An 18,021-nucleotide genomic window follows, 5' to 3' on the forward strand; every position below is an offset into this window, starting at 1 on the left:
ACAGTATTAAATTACATGCATATGCTTTCAGTTTCAAAACAAGAGGCAAAAACTACACAGTGCACAGTACAACTGACACTTTATTCCTTCATGATGGGGATATATAGTATTGAAACTGCAAGAGTCACAAAAAAAATCAAAGTGCAAACCTCTATTAGAACAGATTACGGAATGTATCGATGTTTTTGGCACAAAAAGTGGGGAACTATATCCTGCAACAAGATTTTAAGTTTAATGAAATGTCACACTTCTGTGTTCAGTAGTCATATTTGTGCACTGCAGAACAATACAACGTAAAACAGTGACTAACACGATTCACATGCAACTCTATACAAGTTACATACGTCCAGTTAAAACTTTTCTGAAAATACATGAGGTCCAATGATACTTTGTTCACAATCACTTAACAAATACCATTCTTCAAGCAGTCTTATCTTTTCAGCTTCCTCATTGATAAAAGCAAAAATAGAGAATCTTAGAGTAAATTATTTTCCCAAAACGGTTCCATGTGAATGCTGATGTTTTCTATCAAAGTAATTTGGCTCTGACTTCATTGATATAATGTGTAAGAAGTTGAATGAAATCAAAAGCTCATTTTTTTCCATATTTCATCCCTAATTTGTTGTGAACAAACAGCATTCTGTGCACTGACTTTCTGTTTTTAGAACTGGACATAGTGTTGGCTATGAGCTCTGTACCTATTACATGGAAATCACCAAAAAATCAGAGCATAGCTTCATACAGTGGCATCTATTTAAGACCAAAAAGGAGTATATTAGCATGGAAAAGAAGAAAATGCAGAAATGGAAGAATTCAAGTTTATCTTGTAAGGTACAGTATGCATTCACATTTTCATTGCAGAGAGAGACACTGTATTCACATTCTGGTGAAGAAAACAACCCACATATCACAGCTCTCCCTAAACTCTCAGCAAAGACAACACCCATGAAAGATCTATAATGCACACTGTAGCTCTTTCATTTGAACTGAGCTAAACTGATTGCTCAAAGGAAAAAAAACCTTTGATGAGTAATTCAAGACCCATTGCTGAGCTATTAACCACAAGAACTTCTGCACTGGCCTGCTATGTCATATAGCCTGACAGTTGTTATCAAGTGTTTTATGTGGGCAGCTATTAGCGTTCAGTGTCTCATCTCCTTTTTTGGTTTGGGATTTTATTTTATTATTTATATTAATCAAGGATGATGGTTTATATCAGGCATCTGAGAAATGTTCTGGTGATAAGATGTACAGGATGCCCATTAGATGCATATGTATCACAGCAGAAATGTCCTCACAACTGAATTCTTCGTTTGGGCAACAGAAAAAATAGCAAACAGCAAGAACAAGAAGCATTTGGCATGATTTTAGTTCTTAGTACCATACTGCAAATGCGCAAACTGAAGTGCTCTTAATGTTTTTGCTTTATAATGCCAGAATAAAGAATAACACTAAAAGCAGAGAGGTGAGGGCAATCCCACTAACCAGCTTAGGTAACTTTTGGCATCAGGCTAAAATGTAATTTAGAGCGTCTATGTTAAGAGGCTATGATACCTACTCAGACCAACAGAGAGAAAGCAGGTGTGATTTAGAGCACCTAAATTCTGTGCCTGAAGTTAGACAGTTTGAATACAACTTGAAATCATCACCTGAGGGAATTCAGGTCCCTCAGCCACTCCCTTGCTCTTTCTGTATACCAAAATGCAGCCTTGAAGGCAAGGAAATCTAAATGGCAATAGGTGAAAGACCAACCTGTCTGTCAACACAGATGTTTCTCAGCTCTGAGATCCCAACTCCTCCTCCCCATCCCTTGGGGAGCCAGGGGAATTCATTGTCACCTATTCTATTGCTTTCAGGGACACAAGATATCAACATGTCCACCACAAATGTTTCTCTTTAGGATTACTCCAGAAAAGAGGAGTCACCCATGTCACTCTCCGGATCTATAGCTCCTGTTGACAGTCATGCTTTCAGCTCAAAAGAAGTCGCTCAGAGCTAAAGTGGACCCCTCAGTTTCTCCTCCCTCCTGGCACCTATTCAAGGAGGGAGGGAATTTAGGATAGTCCACTGTGGGTTGGGATACTTTGGAGTGAACAGTGAAGAGGGAGGAGTACAGAAAAAGACAACTCAAGTAGGAGAACTATAGTAGGAGGCAACAGAAAGCAAAATCACTTGGGGTTAAGAGAGAAAAGTGCTCATCATGCCATAAACTAGAAATGAGAGTCTGAGGAAGAGAGAGACAGGTGAAAGGTGAGAGAGGGTGGAAATAAAAAAAAAAAAAAACACCACCACCACCACAGAAAGTTTGAGAGAGAAATTGAATAGAAATCCCACAGCCTAACGCTGTCCCAGTATAGCTGGATGCTCTAGCTCCCTAGTGAGAGGAGGGAAGAGGGACTGAAGGACATGGATGGGGGCCAGGCCCCAGGAGGTGCACGGACAGGTCAGGGGGATTCTGTTCCAGCTTTGTATGACAGCTCCCACAGCTGCATAGGTTCTTAACAGAGTCCAGCTTGCCTCTAGAAGGTCACAGTTAAATACTGCAGGGTCATTTTTTGGCACAAAAATCTTTGTTTAATGTCAAGTTATTTTAAAATACAAGATGCTTTATCAGATATTTAAAAAGCACCACGGGAAGGTAGAAAAAGAGATTCCCCACTGCAATGTTTACATCCTTAGAGCCTGATCACCTGGGTCAGGCTTAAATGATGGCGCATGGGAATGGAGGAGACAAAGGGGAAACATTAGGAGAACCCTTTGGGACAGCACACAGCCATAAAAACAGCACTTGCTGTTTGGCTGGCTAAAGACTTCCTTTGGGACATGCTCTCTTTTCACATACATTATATTAGCTTGTCATTGCTCTCTCCCTCGTGATACCTCATGTCATCGCAACATACAGTGTGCCCACAAAGCATCAGATGTATTCTGGTAGCTGCCAGGAGGCTTTCTCCTCATTAGCCACTGAGATGAACTGAGAGAGACGCTGAGGAATACCTACGGATATGAGTACTTGTGTTTCCTCCCTTATGACTGCACAAAAAAGCACGCAGGTTTCCGAAGGACATCCAAGTGTGCGCTCAGTTAATACTGTTTGCTTTCCTGCAGACCACATTGCCTGAGCCCCCCCCCTGCTCACTTCCTACTGTACCTTAGCAACACGCCACAAGTGGTTCAGGAAAGGTGGAGGAGATGTCTAGGAAGTTGATAACATGTTCAGACTATTTGTCAGTCTCTGAAGAGTTCCACTACTGCCTCTGTTTGGGAATTTCTCCATCCTTAGTTTACAAAGGATTTAACGAAAAGCATGTGAATACAATGGGGTATGCTTCACTTTACTGTGGTGAAAAAAGTATGACTCAGTGGGTAAACATGCTGTGGAATTTGCTACAAAAATTATATTTGTTTTAATGGAATACCACAGTAAATATTCATGCAATTAAAAAAAATAAGATGGTTATTGTTCCAAGGAAAACTGCCCCAAGGGCAGATAAAGTACAAATGCCAATCTTTCAGGAAAAAATAGCTTTCCTTATTCATGAGCATAATCCAGGAATAGCTGTCCTTCAACTCCTTCTATCACCCTTTTCTTTTGAATTTTTCTAGTAAGTGGCCTCCAAAAGAGGAGAAAACAGAAAGGAGAGACAGAAATAAATAAAAAAAGTAAACAAAGAGAATTATAACCCCCCACATTTTAGATTAATTTTGTAGGTTTAACTTTTCCAAAAGCATCTCAGTCTTTCATTTTTGTGGTCCGGGTGCTCCCTGGGATCTGGCCTTTTTAAAGACTCCTCTTCCATTCTCACTAAATTGAAAGTCACAGCACTAGCAGCAAACTGGGACCTGAACTTGCACGATATATCTTGTGTGGCTGCACTACTCTCTCTTTTTCTGTCATTCAAGTTTCCCAGGCAGACATTGCCCTTGAATGCTCCCGTCGGAGGAAGCTTTTTCCGAAATTGCTACCTGGCATCTGAAACTGATTCCAGCCACAACTCTGCCCAGCAGCAGCAATGTGATATGGCCAGGACTGAGCACAGTCCATTGCCCGCTGTTCCAGCTAGCGTACGGAAAGCTTCCCTACCACATGAGATACCAAGTTCATGAGCCCACTGAGTCTTCTTCAGTCCCCCCTGATACCTTGCATCACTGAAAGTAAAGAGGACTGAGGAAGGAAAGAGAGATGCAGAGCAAGAAAGCAAGAGAAACAGACAGGAGAAGGGAACAGTGTAAAGACAAAAGAGGTGCTTGAAATGTTGAGAATTAGTTGGTTTTCATAAAATTTTCACACAGATATGTTAAATCACTAAAGCTAGGGGTTAGCCATTATAATTGTCTTCTGCTAGCCCATGGGACTAACATACTTCAGAGTTATGTGCCCCCCAAACCATACATCCACCTTAAATACCATCTGCAAGGACATAATAAAAATACACAAAGCAAAAAATTTGTAAACAAGGGTTAGTAGCACAGTGGTACAGTAGATTGTCAATAAAAACAATAAAAGTGTGGATACAGATTCGTCTACCTTGTGTGTAACATTATTGCCAGTTACAAGGGAGGGACTCTGTAAACTCATAATTCTGAAGTTTTGTTAATAAGCACAGAGCAACAGGTGAGGGCCCCATCTACTTTCTCCAGTTCTGTGTTGGCTATTGGGATCAGCATGTGGTCCTTCAGTTTTTCAAATACCTGTTTAGGAAAGAAAATGGAACAGAAGTCATTACACTTTATGCCTCTCTTTTCCCTTTTCTCTAAGTATTTACAGAATGAACAGGCATGGATTTATCAGCAGGTGCTAAGCCGTCTCATCATTTGTAATCAACACTAACATTTACAGTGTGCATGGCCTTCTGGCTATGGGATTCATGCACATCAATACTGCAGCGAGGGGAGCTGTTGCTACGTCCAGTTATGCAGAAGCAGCACCAGGGGCACAAGAGACTAAGTAATTACATCAGTTGTGCAGATGAGAACAGAGCCCAGGCCTTCGACCTTTCGCCATCTGGTATTTCCATGATGGGATACAACAGTCCATTCTGGAAAGCACCCAATTTCAGTTCCCACCGACTTCCCGGCAAGGCCGGGATGCTGGGGGTCTCCCAGGCACCCTCAGCCCAGCTCTCACCTTTGCGCTCTCCGGGTACTCCTCGGGGGCTCGGTGCAGCAGGACATGGCCTTTGCTGGGAATGTTTAAGTAGATGCAGTTTGCTGCGGCATCGTCGGGCACCGTCAGCTTGTCGTAGCGGTGGTCGCTCATCTGTTGCATGGTCTGCCAGGAGACACAAAGCACAGCTATTTAGACTGAAAACACTAGAAGCCCCAAACAAATGGGAGAACAGAGCCTTCAAAAAATAGCTAATTGAGATTGCCAAGTCAGCCAAGAGCCATTTTGCTATGCAGAAAGTAAGAAGATCTCTTTTCATCTCTGCCCTTCAAGGAAGGATCTAACTCTAACTGAAATAAGTAGTAGAAAACCTTTGTGAAATGGTTCCTGCAAGCGGCAGGATTAAGCAGGGCACTCAGCAAGTATCATCAGTGGGGTCTTTTCCTTAAGGAATGCACATTGAGTATGCAAAACTTTTGCTTGCATTGATGGAAACTATAGGTGCTCAGCACCTGCAAAAAAGCAGCCATCATTCAATATTTATAAAATGAGCATGAATTAACACAAACAGGACAGGAACAGTTCCCAGCCTGGATATCAGCCCAATCTTAATTCTTTTCAAGGACCTCCTTTCTGCTTTCCAAGCAGTTACGCTTTCACTAAGCACCTGTGCTAGGGAGCAAGAAGGCACGTCTGCGCTAATCCTCGTTCCCAAGGGGACAACACAATAATCTCCTCAGAACAGTAGAGCTGGTGGGTTTCAGAAGTTTGGTTTATAAATATAGAGCTCATACACAAATTTGGATCCTGGCTGGAATTTCAGAGGCAGAGACTCTCAGCACATGAGAAGCCTGAGATCCCATGTTTTGGATCAGGCTCAACTTTTAAATAAAGATGGGAAAAGCCTGGAGACAAGATGCCTGACTCCCCATTGTACCGTTCCAGCTTTACATCAGCTTCACCCTGACAGAGACCTAGAATGACTCAGAAGTGAACAAAGCTCAAAGTCAAAAACTTTGGTCCCACTGAAAGCCTAAGCAAATTCAAGTGTTCCAGTTTCTCTCCTAGCCCTTCTATGTTCCCACATTCATGGCAAAGACGCAAACAGAAAGAAAAGGGTTTTTTTCAACTTAAAAATACTCATGCTAATATTATCTTAAAAATAAACTGGTATTCTGGTAACAAAATTTTTCAACTAAATTTCCTTCTCAGGGAAACCCCACAGATTTACATGACATAGCAGAGAACAGACTGATTTTAGTCACAGTTAAATTAATCTTTAAATTATTTGCAAGTTCATTTGTACTACTCCTCGTTAATTAAAAAAATATTGTACAGAACTGAATTATAACGAGGATCTACAACATATTGGGAAGCAACAAAGCAACCTACGCTTGCACACGCCTACAGTAAGTAATTCCTTTATAGGTCTGGATACATTTTTCATGTTGTAGCCTGAGTCATCCACATCCCGCGGAGAACATGAAACTCACAATGAGGAATGCCATGCATTCTTGAGGAAGTGTTATCATATTGTCATTTCTTGTTCCTTCTGAAGTTATGAAACTTTCCTGAGTTCCCAAGGTCACATCTACCTCCGTAAAAGGTTAATATGTTTTTCTGGGGAAAAATCCTTGCACCTTTACTTCACCGGATGTATTTTTATTACTGTGCTTACCACGGTTGACTTTCCTATTTATAATTTTGTTTCCCTTATGTTGCCAAGATGTATTTTATTACGCTTTCCTTGATGCCGCAGACATCTAACAGCAGGTGACATGCTTGCACCCAGTGCAACTCTTCTCCCCGGTAACCAGAGCCAGCAGACTCGTCCTCTACCTGCAACTTCTCTTTTCTTCCCTACATAATCTTTTTAAGTCTGGATTAAGGAAATGTATTTATTAAATCTGCACTGAAATACATGTATCAGTGGAGGAAAAGCCACCATGCCTGGATTTTGCTCAGCTCCCAAACAGTTGTGCTTTCTCCAGTCCTTGTTGGCAACAGAATCCCAATATTGTAGGTTTTCTATAGGAACAGCTCATCCATCAGAAATACATTATGAATTACTGTGTAACATTTCCATATGAAATTACAAATTAATTCTTAAGCAGAAGGGTATGGACACATCTCCCATTCATTCACTTCTGCAAAGTGCTGAAGTGAGAACACCGGCAGCAAGCAGAAATGAAGAACAAGTGTCAGGGCTTTAGCTGTGCCAGCATGAGGCATGAACCAGCTTTGGGAAGCCTGGGACATGATGGGAGGGCACATTAGGAGGATTGTTTTCAAGATTAAAAAGCACAGAAGTTGTGGCTGTATTAATTCAGAAATAAATGAGGAGGAAAAAAAATGAGTGGGAAAGTGAGAGCACCGTGGCAATAACACCCCAAACCTGCCCGAGAGGGAGGCTCTGGATGCAGCAGAAACACACTGATATGTTGCAATCAGGTTATTTTAAAGACTTGTGGGGTTTTCCATATTTCTATTACGTAAAGTCATTGCGCACATGTGCCTGGCCAGATAGGACTCCAGGGCAGACAAGGAGATAAAAGCAAGGTCCTTTGATTGTATTTTCTATCAGATAGAAATATATATTTTTTGGAAATGACAAGTTTACAAAGACTATAGTGCTTGCACAATGCGTTTGCGGAGGGCTGGCTTTCTGCCCACAAACATTGTATGACCAGCTACGTTAAGAGCCAGGCATTTCCCGCATGCCTAGTTTTTCTGGGAATTTTCTTCAGCCTGAAGAGGGTGATTTTCATTGCGCGTTCTCTCAGCCCTTAGTCATGCTTTCCTTATGTTGAAGTCATTCGCATAGCCTAAAATGCCTTTTCTATAGTTTTTACAGTGTGTCCTCCGACAACTGAGGTAATGGATAAGCTAAATAATCCTAAATATGAAGCAGCATTATGCATGAAGGAAAAATGTGTATGTGTTTAGGGCCTATTATCACTGACAGAGTCAAGATGATCACATGCACTTTTAAACCAGGCCAAGCCTAGTTACAAATTTTCCCCCTCCACGAGGATGGCCCTCGTCTGAGCCTGGCTGCCATCCGGGACCTACTCACATCCAGACTGCTGTGGGACAGACAGCGACCAAACCCACCACACCTGCAATATGCCTTTGTGTCTTCAACAGCCCACAAGCAAAACCAAGTATGCGGTGAGTGTTCCTCTTGCTAACATGGCAATGAACACTGCACTTAAAAATGCCTGTGTCGCGTTGATAGAGAAGCAGAAGCGCAGATTTTCAGGGTCTGATTTTTGTTTTGATTAGCTCCTGCTCCCCTAGCCCTCAACATTTAGAAGAAAAAACAAACCTAAGCCCAAGTCAAATGCATGTAACCCCACACCCACAGGATCATTCCCTCACCAGATTTCAGCTATCTTGTCCTAAATCCTTCCAGTCACAGTATTCTTAAAAGAAAACTATTGACTTAAAACTATTGAAGATATTTTTTCCCTCCCATCTCTTCCTTCTTTCCAAGCACATTAAAGTTTGGCCTGGTTTACACTGATGCTTAAGTAACATTCGCCCTGGGGTACAGTGCAAATTGGAAGATTTTAATCCAGGAGATTGCAAATTGTGAGAAAAGATTAAGCTACATCAAGACTTTGCCTGCAACGATGAAGATTAAGTCTTTTGTGGTGCAGGGCAGCTAACACTGATTAGAAGAATTACTCAGCAGTATGCAAGTCACATCCCCCCAGGTTGGCTGGGAGTTTGGAGGACAGCGTGCTTCTCTTCTGCTTGGAGGAAGGACCACTTGTCTGGGAACGACAGCAGACTGACGCCCTTGCATACTTAAGGCAAAAGATGAGGGCAGGCACCTGGCCAATACATTGCCACCTGGAGGGAGGACTGAAAAAGGTAAATTATTGCTCACTACCTGGAAAATACCTCTGATTACCAAACCTGCCATTTTTTAATGCTTGTAGAACCTGGAAATGCTTCTTTAGTGCTGCATGATGTGGGCCTCCAGCCCCACATCAGAAGTGACAATATCCTACTTCTGGATCCTAAGACAGGGACTGGAGACAACATTTCTTTTCTTTTTTGAACTTGCCCCTTGCCTTTAGCACTCCCTTGGTTCTTGCACTGGGAGAGACAGCAAACAATTGATCCCCAGTCAACCCTTCTGCATCACTCCTGATTTCATAGGCATCTATCATCCCCTCTTAGTTGTCTCTTTTTTAGATTATAGTCATAGCTTGCTTAGTTTGTCTCCTCAGGCAAGGTGTTCCAGGTATCTGCTCATCCTTTTTGCCCTTTTCTGAATCTTCCCAGTTCTACTCTATCTTTTTTGCAACGAAGGGATCATGCATGCAAAGTGCACACAACAGCCAACATGCAGATGCACCACAGCTTTAATTAGTAGCATAAGGATGTTCTTCATTAGGCTTTCAGCTGAGCTGGCAATTTCAACAAGCCCAGGATCTTATTTCTGTGGTAATGATCAAACAGAGCACATTATTTCATATATGATGTTCACATCATCATTCTCCCTGTCCCTTGCTGCACATCACCTTACACTTATCTACACTGAATCTCCTTCATTTTTTTATTGCCCTGCTTCTGTCTATTAAGTTCCTTCCTCGCTTTTTCATATTTGGAGAAACAATTGGCACTGGAGAGGGAAAGTAGCAGCCTTAGGGTTCAACACAAGAAAATGCGGGACAGAGTGGAGCTGGAGAGCTATGCCATGGTGCTACGCACCTGGGTGCAGGGACTCAGCCTGCCATACAAACCACGCTACTCAATGGATTCTCAGTTTCCTTGAAATGCAGCAGTGACAACAGTGACTGTAAACAGTTGGCCAGGCTGACCAGAGGGGACAGAAGCACAGAGCTGGAAAAGCCAGCGATCTTCTTGAATGTCAAGATCTATAAGGAGTGTCAGCCCTGAAATGCAGACAGGCAGGAGAGACAACAGTGGGGTAGACTCAGTAGGAAGGGGACAAGACAGCTACTTTGAGCAGCATAAATCACAGTAGAATGATCTACTTGTCAGGTACTGAAAAGTCTGCTAGAGATATAGGATAGGATAGATCCTATGGATGCAAACTGCATTCTAGATCTATTTGAAACCAGCAATGCTCCAGTCTGCCATGGTCAATACACCAAATTTCTTAAGCCCATGCACAGCCAGAGCATTTCTTTAATTTCCACCTACCACCCACACTCTCAGCAGCTGGGCTTTGGGCTTCTCCTCCCTGCTGCACCCTCTCAGTCATGTTTTCTAGAAGGTAGAGTTCTTTAAGCAACCTCTCCCACCCTGCTTCTCAGCTTTTCCTGGTGCAGGACACCTTTTGCATCACCACAGATGTGACATTCACACACACGCCTACGCTGCTCTGCCCCTCTGAACCACCTTGCGTCACGGCCATGCTGTCACCTGCCTGCCAGCTCTGCCCAAGGATGGCTGCAAAGGGAAACCACGACTTGAGGAGGGGAAAAGGAAGTGGCTTATGTGTGCTGTCACCTTCAGTCCAGAAGGCGAGAGGACAAACATCCTGTCTTTTGGAACAGGAACCCCAGGAGAGAATAGTCAAAGAAAAAAAAGCAGCAAAGGAATAGAAACATGAGTCCCCATTTACGCAAGTCAAATGACATCTTCTCAGTCAGCCTCTGACCCAGCTCCTGTGGCTGACAGCCTTCCTGGTGATGACATATGTATTGAAAGGGACACTTTCCTCATCCTTTAAACTAAATATATACTTTTGAGTCTGTATCTTCCAAAAGGCTAGATTCTTCTGCATATATGAAAACTGAACAGCACTGACACTCAGTTAAGCACAGTACGTTTATTACAACATCTAACCTTTAATTAAAAGAAGAACACAACTAGTTGCCTTTTTAAAGTAGCAGGTTGTCTGGTACTCAGTAAAACCTGCATCCTCCGAGATGCCGTACACCCCTAATTCATAAAGTAATGGAAAATCAGAAGGAGCTAAAGGAATGTGCACAGAATTTTATAAATTGACTAATTTTCCTATCTATAAGGCTGAGAGCAGTGAAGTCTCATTTTTTCACTTATTTTTAGGGGCAAGTTGTCAATTGTTTTCTGGATTTCACTAACCTTTCTTTGTTGCTGCATTACAGAAAAGTCAGCATTCATCTGCACTTTCTGCTAATTCCCTAACTGATGTCATCCTCTTTGGGTTATTAATATTAGTAATAATTTCCACAGCAACCCATTGTGATATCGTAAACAGAGGATTATGACTTCATGTGGGGAATAAGCAGAGGCACAAATGATGAATTCTTAAGGAAGAAGAGATAATGTTTTCATGCAAACTTGTGCATTACTAGAAAAGACAGACACTACACAGACAATAGGAAGAGCAGATTTAGCTGAGCCTTTTCATGCTGCCTGGAGGTACGGGCTGCTTTCTAAGAACACTGGATAGATGCAGTTTTCCCTTAGGTGCCCATTCTAGAGGTGCTTCTGTGGCAGAGCTGGGAACCCCTTAGCTTTTATGCAGGCACTATAACCCTGCTCTCATGCAGGGAAACAGCACTCAGCTTTTTAAGGCTGGCACACTGCAGAGACTTCAGTTATACAAGATGGAATAAGAACAAAAGGCATTTAATCACAGGAATGGGGGCAACCACCAATGCTAAAAGAACTCCTGGTGCCCAAGTCTTTAAAAGCACTGCTCTGATCGTAGCTTTGGATACAGACCAAGGGCCTAGTTGCCTGAAAGACACTCCTTTCTATTTTATCCGTAAGATGCGGTTTTGATAAACCTCCCTTGACCTCTGTCAAAACAGCGTACAGGGCTGCATTTGCAATAGCGTCCTTCAGGGAATAATTTAGGGGATGAATGAGTGGCTCCACTCCCAATAGAAGATATTGAATGGGAGAGTCAAGAACACGGCAGAGCAATCATGTCCAACCTTTTATCGAAAGCAGGAAAAAAAAAGAAAGGTATTTGCTGAAGTCACGGCATTGCACTATTGTACATATTCTGATACACTCCTGACCATAATGAAATCCCATCGACTAATAAGGTCAGAGCCCAGGATACCAAGTATGAGCTCGGAAGTGCAGATGTCACCACTGTTCCAGGTCCTGCTGGGGCAGGTCTGTCCAGGGGACACAAGGGGTTTACAAGCTCAGCTGCATTACCTGCTCTGCCTCGCACCCTTCCTGGCAATGCCACTCAGCCCTGACATCTGCCACAGCCATGCTGCCTCTGTAATTAGCATCCATTCCTCTGAAGTGACCAGGTGAAATCCCAGATGTTTCACATGAAACCAGGAAGTACTCCATTATCCCAGATCTTGGAGGGAATACCCCAGATACAGCAGCCACAGGGATTAAGCTCAGGCCATAAGAAAGGCTGAGAGAGCTGGGGTTGTTCAGCCTGGAGAAGGGAAGGCTCCAGGGAGACCTTATTGCGTCCTTTCAATACTTAAAGGGGGCTTATAAGAAAGATGAGGACAAACTTTTTAGTAGGGCCTGTTGTGACAGGACAAGGAATAGCGGTTTTAAACTAAAACCGGAGTTTGCCACAGTTCAGTAAGTTTGATGGCAAGGTTCACCTTATTAATTACTGTATGGAAGAAACATACAAAGGAAAATTGAGTTAGAATGGAGTTACGATGACTCGTACAGAAGACCGCAGATGCAAAGGGTAAGGAAGACCCTCCTGTTGAGTCATGAGTTCAGAGTGGACCCCCTTGCTTTCTAAACTCCTGACGGAGCTTAGGTGCGGCTAAGTCCAATCTTAGTCTCAGACTTGGACAATGGTTTATGTCTAATAGAATTATCTATACAAAGTTTATAGTAATTAATATTTAATAGCAACATTTCATTCACATTAGTTCAGCATGCTATCAGTCACTTACCAAGGATCTGTCACAAGTAAGGGATCTCCCCACCTTGGGCAAGGAAGGATCTCTTAGTCCCAGGTAGGGAATCTCAAACCTTGAGAGGCGTCCCTGCTCAAGGGAAGAGTCACCTTGCGTGCAATCCAGCTGCAATTCAGGGAGAGCTCAACTTGGACTTATCCAAAGATCTGCTGTTGGTAAAAGGTCTCTCTGCCTCAAGGAGCAACCTTGAGAGGCATCCCAGCTCAAGGGGAGATCACCGCCATGCAGCCACACTGCCTAGCAGGGAGAGCTTGAAGAAGGCTCACTTAAGCTGTCATACTTATGGAATAAAGTGGTTGGCTTGTAGTCAAATCCTATGCAATGGAAAGCTATGTATGAGACTCCTTGTACCCACAACTTCCTTTGTTCCTTGACAAATGAGTCTTGGAAAAGCCACCTGCTATTCATGCATTAATCGCATAATCGGTGTTCCAAGCTTATATGCATTGATGCTCACTGTGTCACTCTGCTCCTTTGTGGGTTTTCAGAGTACAGATTGAAACTAGAGGAGTTCTTGGCCTGGCTACAGCTCAGGCCTTTGCCTCCTTTGGAGCCTGTACCAAACTGCTGTTTGGTTAAGGGGTTGAGTGCCCCCGTCACAGTTGCCCAGAGAGGTGGTAGATGCCCATCCCTGGAAACATTCAAGGTCAGGTTGGAGAGGGCTCTGAGCAACCTGATCTACTTGAAGATGTTCCTGCTCATTGCAGGGGGGATTGGACTAGATGACCTTTAAAGGTCCCTTCCAACCCAAACTATTCTATGATTTTATAATGGTGGGTTGAGTGCTCCCCTTGTCACAGCCCTCACCCCTAGGCACCGTGATGGGTTTCCTACCTTCCTTCTAAGTCTTCTGCTGCCTTCTGAGATCCATCAGCAACCACCAGACATCTGGCATTACCCCAGAGCAGCAGAGTCAGCTGGAGGCCTTCTCTCCCAGTCCCGTGGAGAGACCTTGGGGTTAGTCCTTTGGAGAGTGCCCAACAGAGTCTACTCAAAGGACAACCCTCATTTCCCAATGGGTGAGAGAACAACTTCATTAGCAGGCACTTGCTACAAATACAACATGTACTGCTTGCAAGGGAATAGTTGGGCTTGCCAAAGCTGGGAACAACACAAGTGACCCTGAGATCCTGTGGGATTGCTACCAAGTTATCCAAAGGGTGATAGAGAATGGTTTGACCTTAGACAAAGCTGCTTAAACCAAGGACTGTGTCCACCATCATCTGCCACTGTCCAAGTCTTCACTCATCACAGCAAGCGGAGGGGATTTGTGCTCTGTACCAACCAACATGAACAACCAATGGACAAAAACATGGCTTTTCAGGATTCAGTAGAGAGCAAGAGAGTACAGAAAGGAACGAGTAACAGATGCTGCATCACGATTCCCATTGTCATCTTGCCTAGTGTTTGCCTTTGCTGCTGGAACCTGAACCAGGTTATGTCCCAGGCCAGTTCCTGCTCATCTGCTGTCCCAGCAAGACCCCGGGGCCACGTCCCTTGCTGTGGAAAAAGCAGTGCAGAGCGTTCGCCCGCAGCGCTGCCCTGTCACCTCCCTGCGCTGGGGCCAGCGCCATCACAGTCTGAATTCATCCTCACTCACGCTAATGGTAAAGGTCTGCGACTGCAACAGTGCAGGATCAGAGCCCAAAGGTGACATGTTTGGAGGAAATCCTGGCTTCACCGAGCAAACAGAAAAATAATGCCAGGCTTTACTGCCTCAACAGCCATGGCCAGTGTTCAACTATGGAGTTATGTGGATGGAATTATGAACGAGTTTAACTACAAGAAGGAATTAAATGCATGCTGAAAACAGCAGAGGGAAGTTAAGTTTCAGATGTGATAGCCACTACAGGCCCCGGTAGTTTCTTCAGTTAATTTGTCTCTCTCTCACCCAGTTTCCTCGAGTGCCACTTTTCAGCTGCAGCCCAAATACTCTATACTTGCCAGAGCCTGAAGAGGATTTAATGGTTAAAAATGTCACTTCTGATTTATTATCTGCTTCTAGAATGTGCTCTATAATCCTAAACTCTGTGCACTCATTTCCTAGCTCACTTGCAGCGCTTTACATTATACGCACAGCACTAAACTCATGATCAATTGCACTCTGCCATATGTGAGCACCAGATGCAATTTCTTTTTCTATTTTTAAAGTATTGTAAGGATACATGAGTTGCACCAGTAAGAACAATCAAGAAAAATTTCTCTTTCAAACAAGATTGGTAGTAGGAAGATAAATCCTATTTTAAAAATAAAGTGTTAGCATAGCGTGACATAGCAGTTCACTTGTTGCCTAACAAGACACACTACAGAATGAAAACAACTCAACTACCAGAGATGGTTAAAGACAGCTTAATCATCTTGCTTGTATGATTGCATTTCCAGAGCAGACATGAAAAATGGCAACAACAAAGGAGAGGTTTAAAATAACAAGCTACCACAATAAAGGAGTGGCATGCTGGGCTGTGCCAGGCAAATGACTCAGTAGAAGCTCAGGGGACCGTACTGCCACACAGACTGCAATGGGTAACGAGAGGAGCAGCTCACAGCACTGCTCAGTCGAGCTGGTGAAATCCAGGCAGCAGCTTTCAATTCTGAGTATCAGTGCCTCATAGAGATTCTATTGCAATTGCATTTCCGTAAGACTGCAAGAAGCAGATTACCAACTTATTTTTTTTTTCTTCAGAAGCAAATGAACAAATACAAAGAAATCACTGAGGTCAAAAAGCAAGAATTCAAACGTTAGAGGAAGCTAGTGATAAGCAGCACTGCCGACTCCATAATTTCCAAGACAGACGCTTTACCTATTTGTTTTCCAATAATTTCTCTGAAGATATTTAGACTCCTGGAGGAACAGCTAGAGGTTCCCCAGGACGAGAGTGGAGTTGGATCCAACACACTGAGCAAGAAACACACTCTAGGTAACTTCATATGTTGCTCTGACTGTGACATGGTTGCCTGATGTCACCTGTCAGCTCGCTGGGAGCACAAGAAGGGTACGTGCTATGGCACAAAACCGCTGCTCCAGGCCAGAGTCCCTAACCTTAGCTAGCAGGGTGTGAGCAAAGACAACTGTCACACACATGTAAACGTGCTGCTAAACCTCCAATGCAGAGAAACACACAGAAAACTGTCATCTTTGATTTATTTTTTAAAAGATATCCACCAACAATCAAAGACTGCTCGATTATCTTGTTAATTACCATTTTCTTTTAAAACTGTATCTGCTTTTTACTGTACCTTGATTAATGCTGGTATTTACTTGACAGCTAGTTACCAGCAACACTTAATCAGCTTATCCAAAAAGTATTTTTGGCTACAATAGCTAAATTGATGCACTGCAACACGATTAGCCAAGCTGTGCAAAAGGCTTTAATCAAACTGATGAGTTCTCAGATTAGTCCTGGCTCAAATTCAAATTGCAGCTCTGAGCAACCAGTATTGTACTTGAATTTTGCTCATGTTTATAAACACTCTATACAAGTGTAGGGCTGTCTGGATATCTGCAAACTTCATCAGGCCGCTGCTCACGATGCATTTCATGTTTGAGCCTGAATATTTGGGATAGTGCATATTTCACAGGGAAAGATGCAGGGCACTTTCCATCCCAGACTAAATCAATCTCACAGCATCAGGAACATCAGACCTTTACAACCAAAACTGTTTGTCATAAGTTTCTCAGGGGAGAAGACATGGGTGATAAGCCGGGAATGTGCTCCCAGAGCTTCACATAGTGATTTCTAGTCAGAGAGTAACTTCGACAGCTTGTTCAAATGAATGAGCAAACTTAAAGCCACTCCAAACTATGTGGGAAGCCAAGGGACCGTCCTCTTGTTTAAGAGTCCCCTAAGATCACGCGAAGCAATCAGGCTGCTATCCTATTCCCTTAATTGCTGCCAGGGCTGCAAGTCTAAGCCAGCCAGGACTGCACTTTCCTGGCCTCCATAACTCAACCCATGTCCAGCAGGGGAGATTGAGATTTGAAATGTTGGTTTTATCTTAGCTGGGGATTGAGACATTTTAAATCTTGAACTGTCACAAGATAAAAAAGAAAAAAAAACCACCAAATCTCTGCTGAGCTCTGACAGTGAAAATTATGCTGCTGGGAAATGAAAAGTCCTAGGATTATGCCCATGAGGCAAACGTGTAAGATCTGAAAAGCAAATGTGCAATGAAATATTGCAGCACAGCAGTAAGGACAAGAAGTCTCTCAGGCCTCTATCTTGCAAATACTTACGGATGTTTTAAAGTAATAAATATCACTAGCTTACTGAAGAGGTGGTGTACAAAATGCTGAGGAGGTGTACAAAATGCACAGGATGGGTTCCTAAGCTCTTTGGGGGCCAGGGACGTTGATTTCAGAGTTACATACTATTTCTGTTGTAAATGTTCTGCCTGGCACAGATTCAGATCAGTAGCCTTGGGCACCAATAGCAGCACTGTCCTTTAAAATAATACATGCTTTCGAATCAGGGCAAGAGATACAAGTTGGGTTGCATAAGTTGCATTTAAATTGAGCAGATTTTAGAGAGCTTTCTCACTAGTTAAGCAGAGCTATCTCCACCCCTCCTCATTTACTTCCTCCATGTGTTAGTGATCATGTTGCATCAAGGAGGCTTCTGCAAAGCCAAAGAGCAAAGCCTGCACTTAGGTTCTTATTTATTGGCAAAAGAATCAGTATAATCATAAGCTGAAAATTTGGGACTTGCTGCCATCACTGAAAAGTAGATTTTGGTTTAACCTTTGAAGGCAAGTCCTGATAAAAATGTGTAGGACACTCAGCTGTAATGCTTTCAGACCACTGTAATGCTTTCTGGCTTACCTGCATCTCAAACCAAACCATGTAGGATGGTAGGTCCCAATTTATCAAGAGGGACAAACTCCCCCAAGCTGCACTTCAGGTAAAGTCTCAGTTGCACTTTGCTGTTTTGGTGCCCCAGCCAAGGTTTCTGCTGCAAAGCATCAGTGCCTGCAGCTGTGCTACTGTGCAGGAGTGCACAGTACTCTCTCAAGTGAGCCGTCTCATTGCCT

At 43.2% G+C, this 18,021-nt stretch overlaps 1 protein-coding gene across 7 annotated transcripts in view; it reads right to left on the reverse strand.

Annotated features, from left to right (window-relative positions):
• The window catches only part of DDAH1 (dimethylarginine dimethylaminohydrolase 1), a 112,623-nt gene that overhangs the window by 8,779 nt on the left and 85,823 nt on the right, over positions 1 to 18,021 (reverse strand). For 4 of the 7 annotated variants that reach the window (XM_072867487.1, XM_072867481.1, XM_072867485.1 and 1 more), the window contains 2 exons: positions 5,129 to 5,272; positions 63 to 4,692 (listed from right to left, as the gene is read on the reverse strand). In XM_072867487.1, coding sequence (XP_072723588.1) covers positions 4,576 to 4,692; positions 5,129 to 5,272 — 261 coding nt within the window. In that variant the 3' untranslated portion in view covers positions 63 to 4,575. Of the gene's footprint in view, positions 1 to 62; positions 4,693 to 5,128; positions 5,273 to 18,021 lie in introns of those variants that run through there. The other 3 variants (XR_012043391.1, XM_072867483.1, XM_072867482.1) reach the window with 1 other exon arrangement.

Source organism: Ciconia boyciana, chromosome 7, assembly GCF_034638445.1.
Source record: "Ciconia boyciana chromosome 7, ASM3463844v1, whole genome shotgun sequence".
Classification (NCBI taxonomy): domain Eukaryota; kingdom Metazoa; phylum Chordata; class Aves; order Ciconiiformes; family Ciconiidae; genus Ciconia; species Ciconia boyciana.